Genomic DNA, 23,636 nt, shown 5'->3' on the forward strand with positions numbered 1-23,636 from the left:
TCTCTTCCTTACTCAAGTACCTAACCCTAAAGGTGTGGGGAAATCTCCATTGGGACACACTCCCTTAACTATATTGCCGTCATCCCAAGGGGGATGTGAAGAGCTGTGAATCCCTCCTTAGCTCACTGACTCTGGGAGTCATTTTCTTAGTGCACATCCAGTTGCTGACAGTAAGAGGAGAAATGGCAGATGGCACCAAGGTGGTAGCTCCATGTGGAGCACTGAACTCGACTCGATTCATTCCTAAGGTGTCTGCTCTGCTGCTTGGGTAACTTTCTTTTTTTCTCGTTATTCTTTTCAGGAGTACTTTTCTCTAGTTTTAGACATTTAATCCTTTGAAACGACTTCTTTTGAACTGTATCTCTTTTTTTAGCACCATATTTTTTGTCCCCTCCATGTTCACTTGCGTTTCTGAGTCCCGTGAAATAAGCTGCTCTCCAAAGCCGTAGCATGTGAACCCAAGTAAGTTTCACATGGAAAATAAAGGCAGCCGACATTGGTAGAGGTCACTGTCTCTTTACAAGTATGGCTCTATGCATTTGTTGGCTGCAGAGGGGCAGCCAGGTTGCCCAAGTTCAGTGCCCAACATGCAGCCCCAGGCAATATGGGGCTTGCCAACAGTGTACAGTGGCCCAAAAGGCATTTGACAATGGCATGGTTTCTGCTACAAAAGCCAGGAGGTGATCCAGCCTGTGGCAGACCACTTTTTCCATAGGTCTCCCTTATGCCCCCAGGGGCCTTATTGGCCTTGTGTGAAATTGTCTTTTTAGGAGAGAGCAGTTACGTTTTCATTCTGGAAAAACAGGATATGTTCTTCCTTTTCAACAATAAGGAAAGGTAATATTGGGGGCTGTCTTTCCAACTGTACCCAGACTATCAATCACCCTATTTCCAAAGGTTAATGAATGTAATGATATATATACCCTGTTAACTGTCCAAGGTGCTGGACTCTAGAAATTCCCTTTCGAATAGAATTTCTTCCTTTGTATTAACAGCAGAACAAATAATCTAGGGGAACAGAGTAGTTTGAATCTTCCCCACCCACCCCTAGAGATGAAGTGTCAAATTCTGTTCTCCAGAATCATTACAGCCATTGTTGCTCAGCAGAGAATATACAACGCAAGCTTGTAAAACTCCTAGGAAAAGGGGTTAGTTGTGACTGACTCTTGTAGGCTTTTTATTTTATTAGAAAGATATGTAACTCTTGCTAGTTTTACAATGAGTATCTCCTAGGTTTTCCCAGGTTTGTTTTTTTAAATCCCCAGCATCTTGCTCAAATGTAAGGTTTGGAGACTTCCCATGGACCAAATAGGCCTTTGAGATTGCAAAATTCTCCCAGGCTGGAAACTGCTGGAGGACTCAGAATTGAAGGCACTCTGAGGGACAATTCAATGCAAAAGCTACCAGCAGGAAAACACTCTTCTCGGTTGTTTTCTCTTGGCAGAAATCCCAGTTTATAGTCATCTTAAACCCTCGTTATCCTTTGCAAAAAAAATCTGGTGCAGTTTTATTTCACTTTATCTTAAATGGAAGTTTAACCATCATACCTCCTTCACTTTGGAATTTGGCTGCACTGTCATATTATACCTGACTGAGGCTTTTGCAAAATTTGTGCTGCATGTCCATTTAGGAGATCTTAAGCAATGTTCTCTTTGTACAATCTTAAGATGAAAAGGAAAAGGTTCCAATAGTTTTAAATGATACTCCTGTTATCTAAAGTATCATCCTCACCTCCAAGAAGCACTTCTTTGCTTGACTGTAAGGATCGAAATAGAATGTATAAATACATACTTTCTTTTTGAATACTGTGAAAACTTGCTGGCAGGGAGAATTGAATTTCCGGTGTCAATGCAAACTAGTTTGCATCAACATCTTGCCTACCTGAATGGAACAAAATGCTCCTAGGTGTGGGGGCTGCATCTCTTGGGTTTTGATATAGGTTCCCCTCCACCGAAGAAGGCTGCTGCCACCTCTTTTGCACTAAGAGAGAAGTTCTGGGATAATACAAGAGGTAGCTTGTCAGGATCGCCTACATATTTGGGGGCTCACATTGGATTCACTCAACTTCCAAATTGCCATAAAGTGCTCACTAACAGATTTGTACTTGTTTTGTCGTTCTAAAACCTGAAGGAAAAAAATACATTTTTATTCTTTCTATTGGGTGCATTGTCTTTTTTTCTTTGTAAATGCAGCAGCACAATAAACAGGTTATTAAATAATCCACAGGTACTTTTGATATGCTGTCTATATTCATCCACAGGTTTCGTACAGTAGAGCCTCTTATCTGAACAGGCTGTGAGACAGTGAGAAGCTTAAATTAAATCCAAGCACTGTTGTGTTATGGGGATATAGTGATCTAGTTGCATGGCTGCAGGGCAGGAAAAGGAAACAAAGAATATTGGTGGCTGATGAGTTCAGGAAATGGTGGTCTGCTTTTAGACTGCTGGAGAAAAGATGATGAAATTAATTCTTGAAAGCATAAACCACAATGCATAATTGATCAGACATTTCATTATCATGGTCTAAGTTAAGATTTACATTACAATACTAGCAGTTTTTTTTAACTCTGTATCATCTTAATGCAATACTGGTCTCATTGCAGGAGGAGATGTTTGAATTGTCCCAGATAATTAACCATAAAGAGAAATCCAGTTAATACTCTTGGGTTTCAGAGTAGATCTGTTTAGCATAATCTTATCATTTGAGCTTATTTCTAATACGCTCTGTGCAGTGGACAGAGCATACTGCAGAAATGCATTACCAACTACTAGCATGTTTTGCTTGTTCTGTGGTTCTTTTGGTATCTTAGTGGGATATTTGGTAAGGGTAAGGGAGGGGAGGGTTAGCTTTGTGGCTGATGTCTGGGACTTGCTTATAGACCTATTCTCCTTGGGTACCAGTATTACTGCATCTTGTTGGAACTGCTAATTTTTGCTGCAGATTTCTTTCATCTATGCTTTATGGAAAACCTCAGGCTACACTGAACATAAGAACAGAATAAAAGACAAAATTTGGAAAGCAACTGCACACCTAATGAGATATTCTCCATGGTCAGCACCTCTCCTTGATGCACAGCAAACTCATGACTGGAAGGAAGTTTCACGATCACTCTGTAGTGCAGGATAGAAAGTCATTCTTCAAAGAAGGAAGTCTACTATCCTCCTAGGCATGCCTGTCATTGGGCCTCAGTTACTTTTGTGGCTTTCCACTCTGGCTTCATGTAAACAAAGGAGGGAACAGATTACTTCACATAGGCTGCTTGTTACTTATTATATGCCTGCATTGTCTCTTGATTGATTGGATCCCTCAGTTAAAAGAGAATGTCATGAATATGTTGATTCTTGCATAGCAGATCTTCAGTTCAATAATATTTGGGTATAGTTCTTGACAAAGGCAAAGGTTTTGAGAATCTAGTAGGTGATCTTTCCGCAGAAAGATGGGTTAATTTTACAAAAGGAGTCCTCACCCCCCCCCCCTTTTGAGGTGCCTTTGGTTTTGTGTCATAGCACAATTGAATGTCTGCAGGCAATAAAAGTCTGGGAGCGTGTATCAAGCAGCCTTCTGGACTCCACCGTCATAGTTGGAATGTGTATGTCGCCCACTTCAATCAAGGTACACTTGAGGTTGTTTGTCTTCATTCATTTCCTTCTTCTGCAAGACAAAAAACACAACATTCAACAAATGGTGACCCTGAAAAGTATCCAGGCCTCATGACTACTATTTAAGGAGCCCTTGTTTCATGGCCCAAAGGAGTGTTATGATATGCACATGAGCCCACACTTACTCAGGGAGGGGAGAAGGTGTGTGATGTGCAGCTTGAACCTCTAGTACTAAATTGAAAGCCATCACTAGCCATGATTATATATGGAAAAAAGGATGTCACTCCCTTTCTGTATTTGCAATTTGCGCTTGCAGTTAATGAGAACTGGCTCAATTTAGTACCCAATGTACCAATAAGGACTGCACTGGAAGTGTATCGGCTTCATCACAACTGACTAGACCTGAATTCCATGGATGAGCAGGGCTTTGAAGGATGATGGGCAATGAGGAAAAGATAGATCATCTCTCCACAGGGCTATTGCGGTGCTGTTTAAAGGTAAAGGTAAAGGGACCCCTGACCGTTAGGTCCAGTCGTGACCGACTCTGGGGTTGCGGCGCTCATCTCGCTTTATTGGCCGAGGGAGCCAGCGTCCAGCTTCTGGGTCATGTGGCCAGCATGACTAAGCCGCTTCTGGCGAACCAGAGCAGCGCATGGAAACGTCGTTTACCTTCCCGCCGGAGCGGTACCTATCTATCTACTTGCACTTTGACGTGCTTTCGAACTGCTAGGTTGGCAGGAGCAGGGACCAAGCAACGGGAGCTCACTCCGTCGCGGGGATTCAAACTGCCGACCTTCTGATCGGCAAGTCCTAGGCTCTGTGGTTTAACCCACAGCGCCTAGCAAACATATATATTTAAGGGGAGAGTCATACCTACACCTGCTAGAAGCTTGCTTGGAGTTGTATACATAGGCTTGAGTTTTTGGCATTCATGCAGAAGAATTTGCATTACAGGCTGTTTTTCAGGGATATAGTTATGCAGAAGCCTTGACATGTGCACCCTTCAAGTAAGCCCCCTCTTTTTAATACTTGGTTTCTCCCTGTACCATGGCACAAGGACTGAGCTCCCCACCACCACATGATGAAGCAACTATGCTCAAGTAAAGCAGGTGTGGTCAGTACCTGGATGGGAGGCAAGCTGGATACTATTTGCCAGCTGGAGTTTCACCATGGAAGAAAGGTTGGATATAAAGGTAATAATTGAAATAAACTCAAATTGCCCACTGCAGTTACTGTTCCTGCATGAGCACACATCTAGGTAAGCTATGCAGTTAAGCACTTCTGAATGCATGCCTAATGCTATCCTACAAAGTACTAGTCGGGTGGAGGGTGGTGTCTGCCCTGAGAGATTCCATATACACAATAGGATCACCTTTATTATCCACTTGGAAGTCAGATGGAAGGAGATTGTCTTGCCGGTTGCCAAGCACAAATGCCAAGAAGGAGAGAATGAAGGCGTCCAGGATCCCAATGATGCAGAGGATGTATGCCCAGCGCACTGTGCACACCCCCAGTGTGTATTTGTCAGTCTTCTCGCCACACATACGTTTCACCTCAGGTGAGTCCCAGCCATCAGGGTAGAGCAGGCAGCCTATTGACAAGCCTGCACCTGCAGGGAAAGATGCTTTGCATTAATAAGATTTCCAAACAGATGACTGCAGGCATCTTGTCTCATTCAGGATGTTTGCATGGTGCAAGAAGGTTTTCGAACATAATCTTGGTTCCAGTAATGCCTTTCAAATCTCCCAGAAATTGTGGGATGGAGGGGGAAGAGAGGCTGAATGAAAAGAGAGCCAAACGACACAAAGGGAGTGCTTTTGCTCAGTGTTGCATCAATGGTGTCACAAGGCAAAATCTCTTGCAAACTGCCACTCATCTCCACAGCATGGAGAAGGTCATTGCCATTCAGCATCTTCCTTTGATGGGCACAGTTCTATGTTAGCTTAACGAATGTGTGGAAGCAATTTTCAGCACCAGGTCCTTCACTACAGAGTAACCACACTCCAACCTCATGCATCATGGACTAGGAAGAAGGCTGCTAGATATGGATTATCATTGTAGTAGGCACCTTGTTTTTCTGGAATATAACATATATGTCTCATGCAATCTACTGTTTCTCTTAAGTGCACATGCATATAGTTTGCCTGTGACATCAGCATATTATATCTCGTACATTTAAGTGGTATGGCTGTAGCATCTCTAAGAAATAAGTCTTGTTGGAGTTTCTTTGCTGAGAGATGTAGTTTTGCATCATTTCTTTGTTCCCTTGGCAACACTTCAGTTCCAGGATCTTGAATGCAAAATTACTTCCCTTGAGACCACTTGCATTAATTATGACAACTTTATTTAGATATCTGAGATAACACATTGCCACAGATAAACGCAGAAGATGCTTTACACATTACAAAAGGGATCTGTGAATTGTTCTTCAGCAGTGCCTGGGGCCACATCCATCATAGGAAGCTGCAGTGTGAGGACCAAGTCCTCTGCAAGCACAGCAGCATCTTCACTGCTGAGTTGTGCTGCTGCAATAACTAATGTAGATCCCTTTTGTAATATAATCCTGTCTAAAGAGGGATGCAGAATGGTGGTCGCAGTACATTCATGTGTTTTTACAACACTGCACAGATACTCTAAGCCAACGGGAGATCCCCAGATTCAAGATGTTACTGGCTTTATTTCACCTGTAGTAATTGTGTTAGGACATTTTATCTACTCTACAGATATGGTTTAGCTAATCTGATGGACTGGTCAAGTTCTGCTTCTTAGAGAATCCAGTAATAGTAGCTCTGTGAAAAAGAACTGTGGATTTTTCTTGGCACCTCGTCTAACATTGAATTACATTAATCTTTGCGGAAAACTATGAAAGGATTAAAACAGTAATATGCACTTGTGGTGTTCCTATTCCTTTTGAAATAGAATCCAAGAGCTGAATGGGACTGACAGTCAGCCTAGCTGGCCTGTAGCAAAGACAGACAAGCCACTAATGAGATATCTACAGATCATTAACCTCTCCTACAAGGAGAACAGAAGCTGCTAATGGAGCAAAAAGCTCAAGATGACTCATCCAAACAAACCAAGCTGTAAACAACCAAATAAGCCAGGATTACTGCATAAGTATAGAATAGGGTTCATTTATATAGCATTGCTGTTCTGAATTCTGTTGTGCTTCTGTTGTCATGGAATCATTATTTGTATGTTAACACAAGCCCTTCTGGGCTGCACAAGCATTTTTCATCACTGGCAAGTGTGGTAGAAAAAGCATCCAGTAAAGCTCTGTTAATATCCATTGTGAATGTTCTTTCTGTGACATGCAGCAATTGATGCTCTAAAGCAACCACATGGTCATAGTTACAGTACTTTGATATACTACTATACACCAGTGCATCAAGAGACAGTATAACCTCTGTTGCAGAGCATTCTTTCATGCCAGTAATAAATGTGCTGCCTTCTGTCTTCCTTGCTTACAGACACAATTGATCTCTGCCGCTAGGAATTGTGATAGCCTAGACTACAATGCCATAACATGATGATGACTCTCTGGCCCTGCTTTGTCCCTAAGATGGACTTTATAAAGAAAGAAAACTGATTAATTAGCTTCCCATAAGCTTCCTCTTCATTATAACCCGCATCCCTTCCTGTCTTAGATCATAGTTGGTGTTTCTGCTAGGACTTCTACTTAATGTGCCATGCACAGTTTGATTTGACCTTCTCTCCCAGATTACACTGAAATGTATAAATGTTATCTTTCCAGAAAGCAGAGGTTCATTCTTCATACCCTGAGATCTCAGACAATTCTGTAAGTCTTTGGTAAATAAGTTCAATGACCCTCCAGTTCAGAATAAATGGGTTCACTGGTCATGTATGGGATTAAGATACTAAACCGGTAAGATGAAGAGTCATACATTGTTTAAATAGTCTCCTACAGTTATGCAAGTGGGTATCATAAATAGATCAATGCTGCTATTTGGCATCTTTCTTGGCAGCCAATATGGCAACATGAAACATGAAATTTTGCACATGAAATCATTAAACACACACATCCCCCTGCTTACCCATCCTTTTCTTTTCCTCCTGTGTTTCTGCTCTTTGGTCATTGTGAGCCACTTGCGGGCCTTTTCAAGCCTCTGACTCCTAAGCTTTGGAGACAGCTGGAAACAGAGGCTTCTCTTATTATTCTTATTCTTATCATTATTATTAATTACATTTGTATACCGCCCTATACCCTCAGGTCTTGGGGCGGTTCACAGGATAAAATCAAAATATAAAACCACAAAATACAGTGTTGTTCATCTTGGTTTATGCCACCAATGTCTCCCACCAAATATATCTTCCACCTGTTACTCTGCAGGTATTACTCTGCAGGTAATATAAGAAGGCTATCAACATTTCTCACTGGTATAAATATTTCAAAAGGTTTCAAGTGGCTTGATTATATGTCAACTTCTTCTGTCTGTAGAATTGCACAGACCTAGCAGGACTGAGTCTGGACGGCTAAAAGCTTCACCAAATCCTAGCTGTGCCTTCTCTTGGACATTGCCATTACTAGCAGGGCTTAATTAGGCAGTCACTCTTATTCATTACGTAAACACCAGATTAAACAGGATAATCTACAGAGAGTAGAAAGTTGACTGTAGTCCACGCAAGCTTATGCCATAATGAATTTGTTTGTCTTTGAGGTGCCACAAGACTTCATCGTTTGCACTGCAATAGACTGACCTGCCTACCCATCTGGAAATTTAAGACAAAAAGGTGCCTATGGAAGACTTCACATATTGCATATTTAAGTGTACGTTCAAAAATAAGAAAATATGAATTGTACAAGGATTCACTTGCCATCATATGAAGCATATAGGTGCACTGATCAGGGAGCAATGATTGGCTGCAGTGACAATTTAGGGTTTGCATCCATGTAATCTGGGCAACCACTTGTATAAGAAGTTGGAAATGCTTTATTTAAGGAACTCATATATACATCGCAAAACCAATTTCACTTACCATCTTATGTACTGGGAGCTTCAGCAGCAAATTTAACGTTCCAAAACCTGGTTTGTGTTGGTGCCAATGTAGTGGGAATCCAAAATGGCCACCGGCAGATTTGAATTATATCTACACAGGTGGCCTTTGGAAAACAGAGCCAAAGAGCTATGTTGTCCCCAAAATGATACTGCTTGGCCCTGAGGCTACTCCCATGAGCACAGGTGTGTGACTCTTACAAGAGTGTCTTCCCCTCTCCCTCCAGGTCCCCTAAGCCCCACTCACATGCTGCCAGCTGCATCCAAGCGCACACCTTGAAGACAGTGGCTGCGTTGCAGAAGAAGAAGAGGCTGAAGCAGAAGATGCAGCCAATGATGAGGAAGGTTGAGATGCCCACAAAGAACATGGCCGTTTTGAAGGCACTTGAGGGGATGGTGCCAAAGTCCAGCGGGCTGCCCTTGCAGATGAGTTCCCCTGTAAGGGCATTGCCAATGCAGTAGGAGAAAAGGCCAAAGTAGCCAGCCTGTGGTGTGTCAATGCTGTCCCCGATCCAGTAGGGCTGGATGAAAGTCACCACCATGATCACAGCAAAGCAGAGGGTGAACAGGGCCCACAGGACCCCCATGGCTCGGGCATTCCTCACATAGTTGGTGTGGTAGATTTTTGCCGCCTCCTGGGCTGGGAGCATCTTCCCCATGGCGACTCCTAGGGTGGGTTGTTTCTTCTAGGAAACAGGTGGGAAGGGTCAGCACTGGACGGGGGTCCTAGGAGGTGAAAGTCAGACGCTCAGTAAGCTGGCTGCTTCCTTACGCCAGGAAATGGGAGGGGGAGCAGCGGGTAGATGCTCTGAAGCTGCGGAATTGGGGCTGCAGGCTCAGCTTCCCAATCCTAGACGGTACTTCAGGGCTCTGGGAAGTAGCTCTAGACTCAGAGACCCTTCCCGGGCTTCAGACGCCGGGTCTCCAAAATGCCTCTTAAGTTTCTGTTCTGATCTGCTCCCTGAGAGCCTGAAGGTTACTTAGCCGTGGCTCCTCCTCCTCCTCCTTTTCCCGGATCTCCCGGTTTCTAAGCGGCGGCTGCCACGTACCCTTCGAAGCTCCTCCCTGCTGTTGCTTCGCCCGTTCTCTCTTCCGCGCTCTGCTTCAGCACCACGGACAGCGGCCGGCAGAGAAAGCCAAGGGGAGCGAAGGGAATGGAAGGGAATGGCGAGGAGAACGAGGGGGAAGGAGGCAGGCTGGAGCAGCTGCGCACAGCACGAATATACACTAAATCGGACGAGGCGGGGATACAATCCGAACCGGGTGTAGGACGGGGACGAATGGCAGTTTTGAACATCTGTTTATGCCTTTGGCATCCAAGTGGGGACAGTGGTTTTCCAGGCTTTCATCAGCCACGTCCTCCAGGACTAACTGAAGCTTAGTAGGGTTTTATCAATGAATTGTTCATTATTTTCATGATTGACCCATTATAATTCTGACTCCCTCAGAGACCAAGTGCTCATACCTGATGTAATGCAAAAGAATGCTAGCTGCTCTCTATTCGCTATATAAAATATATTCATTGCAGTAGCCCCTGAATCACAACACTTCATATTTTGTGGCTTGAAGAGGTGTTCTGCAAGGATGGAGACAACTTTCCAAGGTAGCTACATTTTTGCGTTTTTCAAGGTCTTTGGAATATTCAAGGGAAATGTAGTTGAAGCTTATGGTTAAAATATGTTTTTATGAAAAAATCACAGCATTAGCTTAGCTTCTAAGACACTTTGTGTGTTAGACAGCTAAAGCTCCAGTATGCTCTCATTCTGCCATCTAGGTGAGTTTGTTTTCAGCAACTTTGCAGTGGCATGGATAATACAACTGTGGGTTGAGCAAGGAACAGGGTGAAGCAACCATAAAACCATATCTTCATTCCATCTTCATTCCATGCCATACCATGCCATTCCAAGGTTTGGAAGGGCTAGAAGCAAAGCAGAAAATGCCACCCCCTCACCACTGAGCACCCACAGCACTCCCACCCACCTGCTCCTCCTCCATTGCACACCTGCAGCCAGGCACCCACCTACGCACCAGCTGCCACCTGTTGTTAGCACGGGGAGGTTAAGCACACAGAAGGGGGGGGGGAGGTCAGCAAGCACAGGCCATGCTTCACGGAGGCTGGGTCTGCCACCGCTCCCATCTTTCCAGAGCCTGTCACCCCAAGGAAACTGCCTCATCTCACCTCATGGATCGGCCAACCCTGGAAGTGACCCACAGTTTCATCCAGAACGATCCCACCCAAACTCATAACTATATATTATGTGTACCTGGTCCAATTCTCCCGTTCCTCCTCCCATGTGCCCCTGCACCTCCCCCAATCTGCTTTACAGAGTTGGGGGGAACCCAAAGCAGAGCTGGGGTGTGAAGTACAAGGGGCATACAGGGGAGGGTGGAAAAGGAAGTTCAGTTCAACAACTGGAAGCTTTCCTGCTTGAATTTCCCCTCTTAAAAATCAAATTGTCCCTCTGTGGAGCATGTGCCCCACATTGGGACCCACAAGTCTAAACTGAAACTTACTTAACTGCTGAGAGCATTCAAAAAATCATCTCCCTGAACACCTGAGCCTGGCCTTCCAATCCAAAAAGTCCACACCTGTGCCCTGAGAAAGTTCCAGCAGACTGTATCTGTTACTGGACTCAAGGTGATTTCATATCTCAAGCTGTCTGAATAATAGCTCTGGGAAAGAGCAAGCCTTTCACACTTGCCTGCTGTTCCTTATGTTGGCAGTCCTGCTAGATATTCAAGAAGATGAAAGGGCCATGAAATCAGTAACAGTGAGCTTTTCTGTTGTTTTTACCCAGTGGCAAGTTATCCTTTCCTCTGGAAGTATAAGCCTTCCGTGAAAGGTAAGAAGGGAGGACCTGCCCTACCAGATTCATGCCTGGTGTGATTATATCTGCTATATCCAAACATCTGCACACGTGCTCCAGTTCTTTCTGAGAGTGTAAACATGCAGGAATAGGCAGCTGTCCCATACAGTGACCAAACCTACAACCTTGGCATTAGCAGCATCATGTTCTAACCCAGTGGCTTTCAACCAGTGTGTCATGGTACCCTGGGGTGCCTTGAATGATGGTCAGGAGTGCCATGGGCAATACTGGCCCCTGGCCCTCTTTCTGTCCCTCCCTCCTCTGATGCCCTCTCTCATCTATGCTTCCCAAAGGCTTGCACAGCTGTTTGTTGCAGCAGCCATAGCTACAAGCTCCTCAGGCGAATGATGCCTCTGGCAGGGGGTGCTGTTGCTGGAGTAAGTAAGCAAGTGGGAAAGGGAGCCCAGCCAGCCACCAGCCCTCACTGTTGGGAATGGAGAGACAAGTTCCAGGCCCCTGAGGGGCAGTGTGAGGAAACATCTCTCTTTGGGGCTGGGCAGTTCAGAGACCAGGGGTGGCAGCAGCAGCTGCCCAAAGGACTCCCGAGGAGAGGTGGCTGAGGGAACACTCAACAATGGAGGGAGTAGGGGCGAGGGGCTGCCAGCTCTGCAGACAAGGGGTGACATAACTGGGCTCCTGAGCCCCACAGGGGTGCTTCAGAAAGAATGTAGTTGGTCAAGGGAGCCATGGACTCAAAAAGGTTGAAAACATCTGTTCTAACCAACAGAGCTATCAAGGCTGACTGCACATGATACTCTCCTGTGGCCTTGGCTGATTTTGACTGTTGTTTTTTTTTTTTTTAACACACACAGCATTTTTCCATTACATGTACTCATATCTTTTGCAAGAAGGCACCCATGTGACTTTGAGGGTAGGCTTTATAAGTCTGAAACATGCCACGTTCTGGATTCTTGTCCTAGGTGCACCAGATCAAACCTTTGGCTTACTGCTAAGAAGCAATGAAGAGCCCTTGGGTTTTGTTGCTGCTGACACTTGCCTTGGCAGAGACCTTTTCTAGCCAAAGAGGACTCATCTTCAATCTGGTAAGAGGTTACTGGGTACTCTTGCTGTACCCTTTCCAGAAGCATTCCTGATGCGAGGGGTTTGCCATGTGTCTGGCTCTTGGGATTCTCTCTAGTATTGAAATTGCTACCCAGTCATGTAATTGGGAAAGACTTTTACGGGAGTTCTTCAGACACTTTGTTTGATTTATGCATATGATCCATTTCAAGATTCATTTCAGAAATGCTTTAGTTGCCCCAGTTCACTTTAGGAATAGGAGTATCAAATAAACACTTTGAGCATTAGGGTACTCTAGGATATCAGCATAAAAACCTGCTTATATGGGAAGTTTCTTTTGTGAGGTTGAGGGATGATGACAACACAGTATCTCTAGTGGCAGCTTGGAAAGGACATGAGTGCGGCAGAATCAACTTTATGTTACTTAAATATAAGGTCCATAAGATTCCATGAAATCCTCTATTCAGGGACTATAGACCTGTGAGAGCTGGGTTTGGCTTCCAGCTTTCGTATCACTCCCTTGGTTGGCTGGCTTTGTTCTCTGCTATGCTTTGGGAATGGATGGTGGTTCGTCTGGCCTTCATCTTCATGCTAAAGATAAAAGATAAAGGACTCCTGGACGGTTAAGTCCAGTTAAAGGCGCCTATGGGGTTGCGGCATTCATCTCGCTTTCAGGTTGAGGAAGCTGGCGTTTGTCCACAGACAGCTTTCTGGGTCATGTGGCCAGCATAACTAAATTGCTTCTGGCACAACAGAACACTGTAACAAGTGCCAGAGTGCATGGAAACGCCATTTACCTTCCCACCACAGCAGTACCTATTTATCTACTTGCACTGGCATGCTTTTGAAGTGCTAGGTTGGCAGAAGCTGGGACAGAACAACGGGAGCTCTGTCATGGGGATTTGAGCCACTGACCTTCTGATTGGCAAACCCAAGAGACTCAGTGGTTTACACTACAGCGCCACCTGCGTCCATCTTCATGGGCATTTATCCTGTTGCTCACACCTTATCTAATCATGGTTACCTTATAGGAGAATGGAGAGCTATGTCTCAACAGTCGCCAATGCAAAAGTCGATGCTGTCACAGAGGGAGTGGCCTAAGCCTGGCTCGTTGTGCAGACAAAGCAGCTGAGTTTCAGGAGTGCTCTCCGTTGGTAAGTGGCATTTCCTATTCCTTAGGAATGACTGGTGTTTCTTCTGGCCTTCATCTTCTTTGCTGGTGGCATAAAAATGTCAGTGGAGATTCAGAAGAATATCAGACAAGAAAGAAGAAACCAGCGGAGAGATGAATAGAGAGAAGTATTATGCTCATAATGACGGGCTGGGAAGATTAAGCTAAGCAGCAGAACCAAGGATAGAGGGAATGAGTATAAGTGAAGGATGAATCAAAAGAAGAGAGCTGGGGAAGGTAATTACAACTGTGAACCTGAGAGATACTTAGGAAAGTAAAGGAGGATGTAGTGGTACTGGATGAAGTAATGAATTTTGGAGATGGTGAGAAGCTGAAAAGATTTGTGTGAGAGAGTGAACATGAGAAGCAGCAGAACTGAATTAGTGTTTTTTTTTTAAGTCATCTAGAAGAACCCATCACTCACTTTAAAGCAGCCTCATATATGTGGCAAATATTCTGAAGTGGGTATCAAATACAGTGAAAAGTGAGGAGTGCAGGATGATGTTCAAGCCTGGTCAGCTTAGCAGAATGGAGAAGACATTGTATACGTAGCTTTTCCTCTAGTCAAGATGTGAATTCTGATCTACATCTTTGTATCTCTCGCAGCACCTTACTGGGATATACTACAGGTGTCCCTGTGAAAATGGATTAAGCTGTGAGGTTGACAGGACAATTATCGGGACTATCACCAACACCGACTATGGCATTTGTGAGGACCCAGCAAGAAAATTAAAAGTTGAGGAAAAACATTAAAGATGCACTTGCTCTCCTATTCTCCTCTGTGATGATTATTCCTCAATGTAATTCCTACCTCTGTACATACGTTGCAGTTTAATTGGCCACATGGTCCTTTCTGATGTCTCAGTGGAAGAAAGCAGCTGACACATGGGCACAGCACTCTGCATAAGGAACTCATTGGCAGAGTGAAGGAACGTAGCAAGCAGGTGCATGTGCACAGGACTCAGAGAGCAGAAACCAACATTTACAATATGAACACACACTCCTGTTCTCCACACATCCATATCATTGCCCAAAATAATTCCAATGTCTGCACATATCTCACAAGTTTCTAAACTAATCCACACACCACCACAATTTGTTTAAATGGAAAATACTTCTAAATATACCCCTCATCCAACCTGCTAAAAGCCCTTATCTAACACAGAGCAGACATACTTTCTCAAAACATCCATATACATCAGTTCAGCACAGCATATTCATATCCATACTCTCAAACCTCTTTTGTCCATTCACATGAACCACACCATTTCATTGAAAATAATTTTATTACTTACTATACCCTTTAGATTGCATTCTTTGGTCTGGATCATGTACCCACTTTTAACCCAAATATGCATTTGAGGGCCCATTTCTTAATCTTTCACCATATACTTGCATGGTGATAATGCTCCTGTTGCAACCAACCTTGTACCAGGCCACAATCTACTAGTGTGTCCGATTTAGAACATGAACCACACTGATTTAGAAGCAACAACACTTTCAGCTACAAGCTTATTGGGGCCTATAAAGAAATTGTATTACACAGAGGGCCATCATTTAGCTGAACCAACACTAAAGAATTTTGTGGCCAAGATTGTGTCTCACCTTTTATGTGGTTCACCTATCTGGGTTACCATTGCAGGGAGGAACTTGATGTATTTCAAAATAAATTCCTGCATGTGGTGTTGGCACTGCCACACAGTACACCTGGAGCACTACTAAGGACTGAATCGGGTCTTCCCTCTATAAAGGCTTGTTTTTGTACTGGGGGGAAATATCATTGCAGCCAGAACAACACATAACCCAAAGTTGTTTTTCAGATTTGCAGAAAAGGGAAGGCTGGCTAAAATCTTGTAGAGGTCTGATGCAGAGTTATTCAATCTCCCCAGCAGTAATACTGATATTGTGTTTGGCAAAGATGCGAAAAAGACATTGAATATTCAAAAAATTGTAAATCCACCACTTGGTACAGTAAAATTAAAAGACACCACAAAAGGGCTATGTACTTGCGAGAATTAACTCACACCCCCCCCCCCCCCCCGGTAAGACATGCTTTCACCCAGCTCAGTTTTCAGACAATGCCTACTGAATATCTGGCTGGGAGATATACTAACAAATATGTAAAAGGGTGCCTTTGTATATGTGGATCATATATATATTGAGGATCTAGTACATTATATTTTATATTGCCTATTGTGTGATTCACCCAGAGCTAAGTTTATCTCCCCTTTTCAGATCACCTTAGAAGGTCAACCAGATGATTTGAAAATTAAATGGTTGTTGGCAGAGGTTGGTAAGTTCATCAGCTATAGGCTGCACAATTTCCATTAGTGGCAAGAAAGATAAGGGCAAACTTTCTGGATAGTGCAAGTGCCAAAACCCAGAGACGCTGACCAGAAGGAACATTGCTAAATTTTGAACATTGTAGATTTGTTCCGGTCTGGCACATGCAATGTCTTTCGTTGTGTAGTTGTGTGGTTTGTGCTCATACTGTATTGTGATGACCATTGGTTATAAACAATAAAAGCTACTGACCAACTACTGGTTTCTCAGTAACACACCAGATCTTTCTCTCCAGGCAACTTTCCCCATTATTTTGGCACGGTCTTAATGTTTCTAACCTAACTCTAGAGACACCCCTTCAGAGACCACCATGAGTGCAGGCTGGCAGACATTAGGATGGACCTGATTTTCTGAGCACTCCGAACCTTGAACTGGAGCAGCAAAGTTCAACAGACCATACATTGATGGTAATGAGCAAATGATCAGTACACTCCAGATTCTAATGCACATAGAAGCTTTGTTAGGTAGAAGGTAGGATCCTGAATGCTTACATGCCCGGACCTTTTCCTTACATAGGGAGAGACAAATGGTGATGTCATCTCTTCTCCAACTCTTTTATCATTCGCTCTTTCGTCTAGAAATGGGCCCTTTAAACACTGTTGTCACCCTCACCCGAATAGCAAGCTGGAGGAATATTGAAGCTGTTGACTCTTTGGTCCTGAATAATGTGGCTGCTGACGGTCTCAAGGGGGTAGAAGCTGTGGTCAGCTCTTGGAAGGGGATAGAAGCTGTGTCCAGTCTCATCAGTGCCTTGGAGTGTGTGGAAGCTACGCCCGCTGTTGTCATGGGTACTGTCAAAGGAGACGTTGGTGCCAGTGGGCTCAGAGGAGACATTATTGGGACCGAGAGTGTGGCTGCTCAGGTCAGAGGGGTTGGAGACTTGGCTAATCCTCGTTGATTCCAGAGGGTGGACACTGATGTTGGCCCCAAAGGGGAGGGCACTGACCACCTTGCTCTCTTCCCTGTTGAGCCGGAGGCTGAGGATGACCTTGCAGGCCTGAGCCTGCACCTCCTCCTCTGGGTGGATGATGAGAGCAAGCAGGCGGTCGGAGAGGCGGGAGTTGTTGCCAAAGATGGTTTCATGAAGGGAGTTGTCGCTGTACTGCCACTGCATCGACTGGTACTGCGGGGAGAGGCGCCCTTCGCTGAGGCGCTCCACAAAGACTAACATCTCATAGAGCAGGTTCCCTGGCAGGGATGGTTGGAAGAGGCTCAGGAACTCAGCGGGTGTCTTGGGGAGAAACACCACAAATGGCATTAGTCAATATCTCATCTTCCTTCATCTTCCTTCCCCTCATTCCTCCTCATCCCCATGATTAATAATAATAATAATAATAATAATAATAATAATAATAATAATAATTTTATTATTTACACCCCGCCCACCTGGCTGTGTTGTGCAGCCACTCTGGGCAGCTTCCAACACATATAAAAACATAATAAACATAATCTGCCTTCAGATGTCTTCTAAAAGTCAGATAGTTGTTTATTTCCTTGACATCTGGTGGGAGGGCATTTCACAGGGTGGGCACCACCACCGAGAAGGCGCTCTGCCTGGTTCCCTGCAACCTCACATCTCATAGTGAGGGAACCTCCAGAAGGCCCTCAGAGCTGGACCTCAGTGTCCAGGCTGAACGATGGGGGTGGATGGTATACAGGGCCCTGATCCATGCATGTGGATCTGTGAATAAGTAGTTAATGACAATAGTAACTGTCAGGGGCTCAGGAGCAGAGGCACAGGGAAGAGAGGAGATGGAGAGCGAAGGGGAAGAATCCGAGGGGAGCGTAGGAGAAGAGGACAGTGGACCGAGGGATTCCATGAGCCTCTCCAGCGAATTGGAAGATTCACAGAAGGGGGCGCCAGTGGCCAGGGGTAGGGGGTTCCCAAGGGGAATGCCCCAGGAGCAAGGGGGCAGTAGGGACTCCCAGAGCAGTAGCTGGAAATCAGGACCAGCTTCCCCACCAGAGCAGAGTGGGGGGGAAGAGTCCCAAGGATCGGGGCCAGTGCATTCCCCACCAGGGAGAGAAGATAAGGCAGGGCTGACCACGCCTCCATCAGAAAGTCGGACAACGGAGGAGAGGTCAGATCCGGCCAGTGTCCCGGAAGAGGGAAGCAGTGACCGAAGTAGTGTAAAGGTTAGGAGAAAGGTCACTGGGTTGGCGCGAGAGGCAAGTTCAAATGTACAGGAGCGCGGGACAGCAGAGAATGAGGACTGGGAACCGGGTCCTAAAGCCCGCCGGAGGGAGGGGGAGGAGCTAAGCGACTCAGCGTCGGAAGAGTCCAGAAAGGGCAATGCCCCAGAGGGCAGGAGGACCCAGAGGAGGAGAGAGCAGCGTAAAAGGTGGAGCAGGGCTAGGATCTTAAACTGGTGTCATAGGGGAGGAGACTCAGACGGGACTTCGCCAATCTAGGGTTTAAGACGTAGGGCTGCACGCTGTGGCTTTGAAATGGAAACTGAACTTCAATAAAGACTTTTGTACATTACTACAGCCTAGCGTTGGTCCTCTGTGAGATGGGACCTAGAGGCAGCTCTGACAGTAACCCTCACTCTCAACCTCTGTCACTGGGGATGCTGTAGGAAATGGAGCAGCTGCAACCAGCAGGATGCCATTATTTCCTTTGTCCAGCAAGAAGTTCTGATATTTTTACATGCACCAGAACACAGAGTCCTGAGCATGGTGCAGCTCCCTATACACCTGTGGCAACAGAGAAACTTTCGTGCCAGTGGGGGCAGGTGTGAGTGATGGTAAAAGAGTGAGCTACCAGACTAAAAGCCTGAACTTGGTTCCAAGACTTCCTGGGTTTCTGCTCCAGAGTTGGACCCTAATTTAGGGGATGCGTGATCATATGTTCTACTCTACAGAGGACAAGCCTCTAGTTAAAGGTCTATCCCATTCAAGTCTAGTTTAAAGACAAAGAACCGTACGATGGGAGAGCAGGAAGTTCCCTTGAATTGTTAGCACATGGACCACAGACTGAGCATGGGCACAGGTCACCAAGTTCAGTCTTCCCCGCTATGGTGACATGTATTGTGTTTCCATTTAAATTACTGTAACCATTTTAAAATTTGCACCTATACATATACATTAGTATTTGCCAAATTTATGCAAAACCTGTCATCTTGTTCTCTTTCATTGGTGATACGTTTCCTCTTTTTGGTTAATGCATAAGTGACCACTCTGCCGTCAGAGCTCCCATCTGCCGTGTGCTGAGGCTGCATCCTTCAGTCACCTGGGCAGGCTAAATGAGCCTAGCTGGAGCTTCCAGGAACTCCTGCCATGTCCTGTTTCCTACTTAGGCCAGAGGAGCCATGCTTTCAGCTTTCCAGCACTTCTTAAACCTCTCAGCTAAGTCTCCCTATGAGAGGCTAAGGATTTAAAAGAAGAAGATGTGGCCTATTTCTCCACCATGGGAATTTGTGTATGTGCATGCTCAGCACATACACAAGAGTCCATGCAAAACTGAATAATGTCAAAAGGGTCTCGTACAGCAGCCAGATTGTTTGGAGCATGCAAAAGGTCTGGTGGCCATAGCGCCAGTCTCACATGGGCCCTGCCCACTGTACAAGGAATAAATAATCCTGTTCCGAGAAAATGAATTACCTATTGCCTATTAGAAGATTGACATTTCTAATATCAATATGCAACAATTAAACGGTGTGGCTGCTTCCAAGCAGAGCAGAAATCGGGTGGGCTCGGGTGTTCGCCTTCAAAAGATGTGATTCTGGCTCCTGTTCATATGCTGACTCTTGTACTTTGGAATGCAAAGTGGCTTCAAATGAGCCAGCATTGATTCCCTAGTTGCAGTCCCTGGGCAACATGTATTCTCATGCCTATGTCTGAATTAATTCCTATAACTAGAGCAGCTATCCCAGGGCTTTTTTTCAGCCAGAACTCTCCAGATCTTAGTTCTGGCACCTCTCAGGTGGGCGCCATTGCCATTCTAAGAGAACAAAAGAGGTGTTCATGGTGAGTTCCGGAGCCTCTTTTTCTAGAAAAAAAACACTGACCTTTCCCAACCTCTGTTCTTCTGATATTCTTTATCCCCCACCCCAATACAAAGCTTTCTCATGCTGGCAGGCACAAGGGCAGTCCTTACCCGACAATTCATGATGTCGTACAGCAGGTCTTCCTTCTGGGCCAGTGTGCTAAGAAGCTTGAGAACCTGCACCTGAGCAAACGTGAGAATGTCAGGGTGTGTGGACATGGGTGGGTACTAGACCCCCTTTGCAAGCAAAGTAATAATTATAAGAGGGAGGTATCAGCAGTCTTGGGTGTGTGTGCCAGAAGTCCCCATAGTTTGCAGAAATACAAAAATAATACACAGAAAAACATCCTGAGGGAAGGGGCCCACAAAACTCCCAGTGGGGACTGTACATACTCAGTGGCCATAGAGCAAACAGACTGCCTGTGGGTGAGGGGAACCAGAGAGCAGGGAGAATGAAATGGAATGTAGTGACTGGAACTCCAAGCAGGGGCACTCTAGGCTGCAACATTTTGTTGCAGAACCCCACATGTAATAAATAAAAGGTTCATTTAGCAAAAAGGTGAAATATTAGTCATCCAGCGTTTCCTTCTAGGAACTACTAGAGCTGTACTACTTCCCAACTCCAACGCTGTACCTGAGGAGGAAGAGAAGATACCTGCCTGTGATTTTTTGTACCTTGGCCATAGTGTTTGCCATGAGAAGGATTTCCAGGAAGTTCGGCAGCATCCCTCTCAGGAGAGTGTGGGTGTTGTCTGGAATATTCAACCCGTTCAGCAGCCTCAACCCAGCAACCTGAAGGGTGGGGTCCCAGGAGCCAGTCACCAGCTCAACAATCTTGGGAACGTATTCCTGCATCAGAAAACAGACCAGCGTTTTATTTTAAAGACTCGCACTATGCCCTTCAGCAGTATTGCAGGCAGTTAGGCCCCCACCCCACAGATGGCAACGAGTGCTTCAAAAGGTGATAAGTCTTTGCTGCAGCATTTCAGGCCTCTGGCTCATTCTGTTGAAAGGGCTCCTAGAGGCACTACCGCCTCCTAGCAATCCAGGGTGAAGTGTAAACAGTCCTTTTATGGCTATGATGAATATCATATCAGGGTATCATCCAGACCAGACCTCACCCCCTGTACCTGTTTTTCAGCTTCTGCTCAGAATCGTGGGAAAAGGAAAAAGAGTGACTCAGAATACCCACAGCATGTATTTGCTTTCGCCACTGATTATCGTAGCATCATAGTTGGAAGAGATCCTGAGGGTCATCTAACAGCCCAACCCCCTGCAGTGCAGGAATATGCAGCTGCCCCTTACCAGGATCGAACCTGCCACCTTGGCATTATCAGCATCACCCTCTAACCAACTGAATCATCAGCATCACAGCTCGTCCTATATTTTTAGTATTCAAGGTCAAGGGGTGTTGCCTTCTGAGAGATGTGAGGCTCAAGAGCTCCTCACTTCTTGATTATCAGGCTGTTGCACATTTCGGTGCAAATGTTGCAGGTACTGGCAGAGATGCTTTGTGAGTCTTGTGGGGGGGGGGATTGAACTAAATAAAATTAATGATGTGTTTTTATGCATTTATTTACTTTTGTTTTATTTTGAGTACATTTCTATTCCCCCTTTCCTCTGAGCCATAGGTTCTCCCCTTTCAGTTTATCCTCACAACAGCCCTGTGAGGTTGGTTAAGCTGAGACACAAGGTCTGCCCCAAGGTCACCCAGTGAGCTTCCTGGCTGAGAGGGGATTACCAGGTCCCAAGCAACCTATGTATGTCTACCCGTAAGTAAGGTCCACTGAATTTAGGGGGCTTACTCCCAAGTTAGTGCATCTAGCATTTCAACTTTAGTTTCCAGTCATTATGGTCTACCACAGTTAATGTTTCACTCCACCCGCTTTCATAATATAAGAAGGCTATCAACATTTCTCACTGGTATAAATATTTCAAAAGGTTTCAAGTGGCTTGATTATATGTCAACTTCTTCTGTCTGTAGAATTGCACAGACCTAGCAGGACTGAGTCTGGACGGCTAAAAGCTTCACCAAATCCTAGCTGTGCCTTCTCTTGGACATTGCCATTACTAGCAGGGCTTAATTAGGCAGTCACTCTTATTCATTACGTAAACACCAGATTAAACAGGATAATCTACAGAGAGTAGAAAGTTGACTGTAGTCCACGAAAGCTTATGCCATAATGAATTTGTTTGTCTTTGAGGTGCCACAAGACTTCATCGTTTGCACTGCAATAGACTGACCTGCCTACCCATCTGGAAATTTAAGACAAAAAGGTGCCTATGGAAGACTTCACATATTGCATATTTAAGTGTACGTTCAAAAATAAGAAAATATGAATTGTACAAGGATTCACTTGCCATCATATGAAGCATATAGGTGCACTGATCAGGGAGCAATGATTGGCTGCAGTGACAATTTAGGGTTTGCATCCATGTAATCTGGGCAACCACTTGTATAAGAAGTTGGAAATGCTTTATTTAAGGAACTCATATATACATCGCAAAACCAATTTCACTTACCATCTTATGTACTGGGAGCTTCAGCAGCAAATTTAACGTTCCAAAACCTGGTTTGTGTTGGTGCCAATGTAGTGGGAATCCAAAATGGCCACCGGCAGATTTGAATTATATCTACACAGGTGGCCTTTGGAAAACAGAGCCAAAGAGCTATGTTGTCCCCAAAATGATACTGCTTGGCCCTGAGGCTACTCCCATGAGCGCAGGTGTGTGACTCTTACAAGAGTGTCTTCCCCTCTCCCTCCAGGTCCCCTAAGCCCCACTCACATGCTGCCAGCTGCATCCAAGCGCACACCTTGAAGACAGTGGCTGCGTTGCAGAAGAAGAAGAGGCTGAAGCAGAAGATGCAGCCAATGATGAGGAAGGTTGAGATGCCCACAAAGAACATGGCCGTTTTGAAGGCACTTGAGGGGATGGTGCCAAAGTCCAGCGGGCTGCCCTTGCAGATGAGTTCCCCTGTAAGGGCATTGCCAATGCAGTAGGAGAAAAGGCCAAAGTAGCCAGCCTGTGGTGTGTCAATGCTGTCCCCGATCCAGTAGGGCTGGATGAAAGTCACCACCATGATCACAGCAAAGCAGAGGGTGAACAGGGCCCACAGGACCCCCATGGCTCGGGCATTCCTCACATAGTTGGTGTGGTAGATTTTTGCCGCCTCCTGGGCTGGGAGCATCTTCCCCATGGCGACTCCTAGGGTGGGTTGTTTCTTCTAGGAAACAGGTGGGAAGGGTCAGCACTGGACGGGGGTCCTAGGAGGTGAAAGTCAGACGCTCAGCAAGCTGGCTGCTTCCTTACGCCAGGAAATGGGAGGGGGAGCAGCGGGTAGATGCTCTGAAGCTGCGGAATTGGGGCTGCAGGCTCAGCTTCCCAATCCTAGACGGTACTTCAGGGCTCTGGGAAGTAGCTCTAGACTCAGAGACCCTTCCCGGGCTTCAGACGCCGGGTCTCCAAAATGCCTCTTAAGTTTCTGTTCTGATCTGCTCCCTGAGAGCCTGAAGGTTACTTAGCCGTGGCTCCTCCTCCTCCTCCTTTTCCCGGATCTCCCGGTTTCTAAGCGGCGGCTGCCACGTACCCTTCGAAGCTCCTCCCTGCTGTTGCTTCGCCCGTTCTCTCTTC

The 23,636-nt window shown here is 45.4% G+C and overlaps 3 protein-coding genes and 1 pseudogene across 4 annotated transcripts; 1 reads left to right on the plus strand and 3 right to left on the minus strand.

The window, feature by feature from the left end:
• Positions 1-1,243: 1,243 nt before the first annotated feature.
• Positions 1,244-9,352, minus strand: LOC307218388 (LHFPL tetraspan subfamily member 5 protein). Its single transcript, XM_079980636.1, has 3 exons — positions 8,862-9,352; positions 4,972-5,208; positions 1,244-3,651 (listed from the first exon to the last, which is right to left on the minus strand). The coding sequence occupies exons 1-3, from the start codon at positions 9,271-9,273 to the stop codon at positions 3,635-3,637; spliced, it is 666 nt and encodes a 221-aa protein (XP_079836762.1). The 5' UTR covers positions 9,274-9,352; the 3' UTR covers positions 1,244-3,634.
• A 27-nt stretch (positions 9,353-9,379) lies between these two features.
• On the plus strand, positions 9,380-14,533 carry LOC307218390 (colipase-like). Its single transcript, XM_079980638.1, has 4 exons — positions 9,380-10,217; positions 12,402-12,524; positions 13,533-13,655; positions 14,279-14,533. The coding sequence occupies exons 2-4, from the start codon at positions 12,441-12,443 to the stop codon at positions 14,423-14,425; spliced, it is 354 nt and encodes a 117-aa protein (XP_079836764.1). The 5' UTR covers positions 9,380-10,217; positions 12,402-12,440; the 3' UTR covers positions 14,426-14,533.
• A 1,919-nt stretch (positions 14,534-16,452) lies between these two features.
• Positions 16,453-20,876, minus strand: LOC307219068 (armadillo repeat-containing protein 12-like). The gene is made up of 3 exons (XM_079981939.1): positions 20,679-20,876; positions 20,115-20,186; positions 16,453-17,246 (listed from the first exon to the last, which is right to left on the minus strand). The coding sequence occupies exons 1-3, from the start codon at positions 20,856-20,858 to the stop codon at positions 16,605-16,607; spliced, it is 894 nt and encodes a 297-aa protein (XP_079838065.1). The 5' UTR covers positions 20,859-20,876; the 3' UTR covers positions 16,453-16,604.
• Positions 20,877-22,403: 1,527 nt separating this feature from the next.
• On the minus strand, positions 22,404-23,636 carry LOC307218430 (LHFPL tetraspan subfamily member 5 protein pseudogene; annotated as a pseudogene). The gene has a single exon. The product of its transcript is annotated as an LHFPL tetraspan subfamily member 5 protein pseudogene (transcript).

The sequence above is a fragment of the Podarcis cretensis genome, assembly GCF_951804945.1.
Source record: "Podarcis cretensis genome assembly, chromosome: 6".
NCBI lineage: Eukaryota > Metazoa > Chordata > Lepidosauria > Squamata > Lacertidae > Podarcis > Podarcis cretensis.

What these genes read in the sequence shown, in the direction of transcription:
- LOC307218388 (XM_079980636.1), bottom strand. Translation starts at nt 9,273, where the DNA reads ATGGGGAAGATGCTCCCAGCCCAGGAGGCGGCAAAAATCTACCACACC. An exon ending in TTGGATGCAGCTGGCAGCAT is followed by an intron (nt 5,209 to 8,861) that starts GTGAGTGGGGCT and finishes CTTTCCCTGCAG; the next exon opens with GTGCAGGCTTGTCAATAGGC.
- LOC307218390 (XM_079980638.1), top strand. Translation starts at nt 12,441, where the DNA reads ATGAAGAGCCCTTGGGTTTTGTTGCTGCTGACACTTGCCTTGGCAGAG. An exon ending in GAGGACTCATCTTCAATCTG is followed by an intron (nt 12,525 to 13,532) that starts GTAAGAGGTTAC and finishes GTTACCTTATAG; the next exon opens with GAGAATGGAGAGCTATGTCT. An exon ending in TTCAGGAGTGCTCTCCGTTG is followed by an intron (nt 13,656 to 14,278) that starts GTAAGTGGCATT and finishes TATCTCTCGCAG; the next exon opens with CACCTTACTGGGATATACTA.
- LOC307219068 (XM_079981939.1), bottom strand. Translation starts at nt 20,858, where the DNA reads ATGCAGGAATACGTTCCCAAGATTGTTGAGCTGGTGACTGGCTCCTGG. An exon ending in TGGCAAACACTATGGCCAAG is followed by an intron (nt 20,187 to 20,678) that starts GTACAAAAAATC and finishes ACGTTTGCTCAG; the next exon opens with GTGCAGGTTCTCAAGCTTCT. An exon ending in ACGACATCATGAATTGTCGG is followed by an intron (nt 17,247 to 20,114) that starts GTAAGGACTGCC and finishes TTTCTCCCCAAG; the next exon opens with ACACCCGCTGAGTTCCTGAG.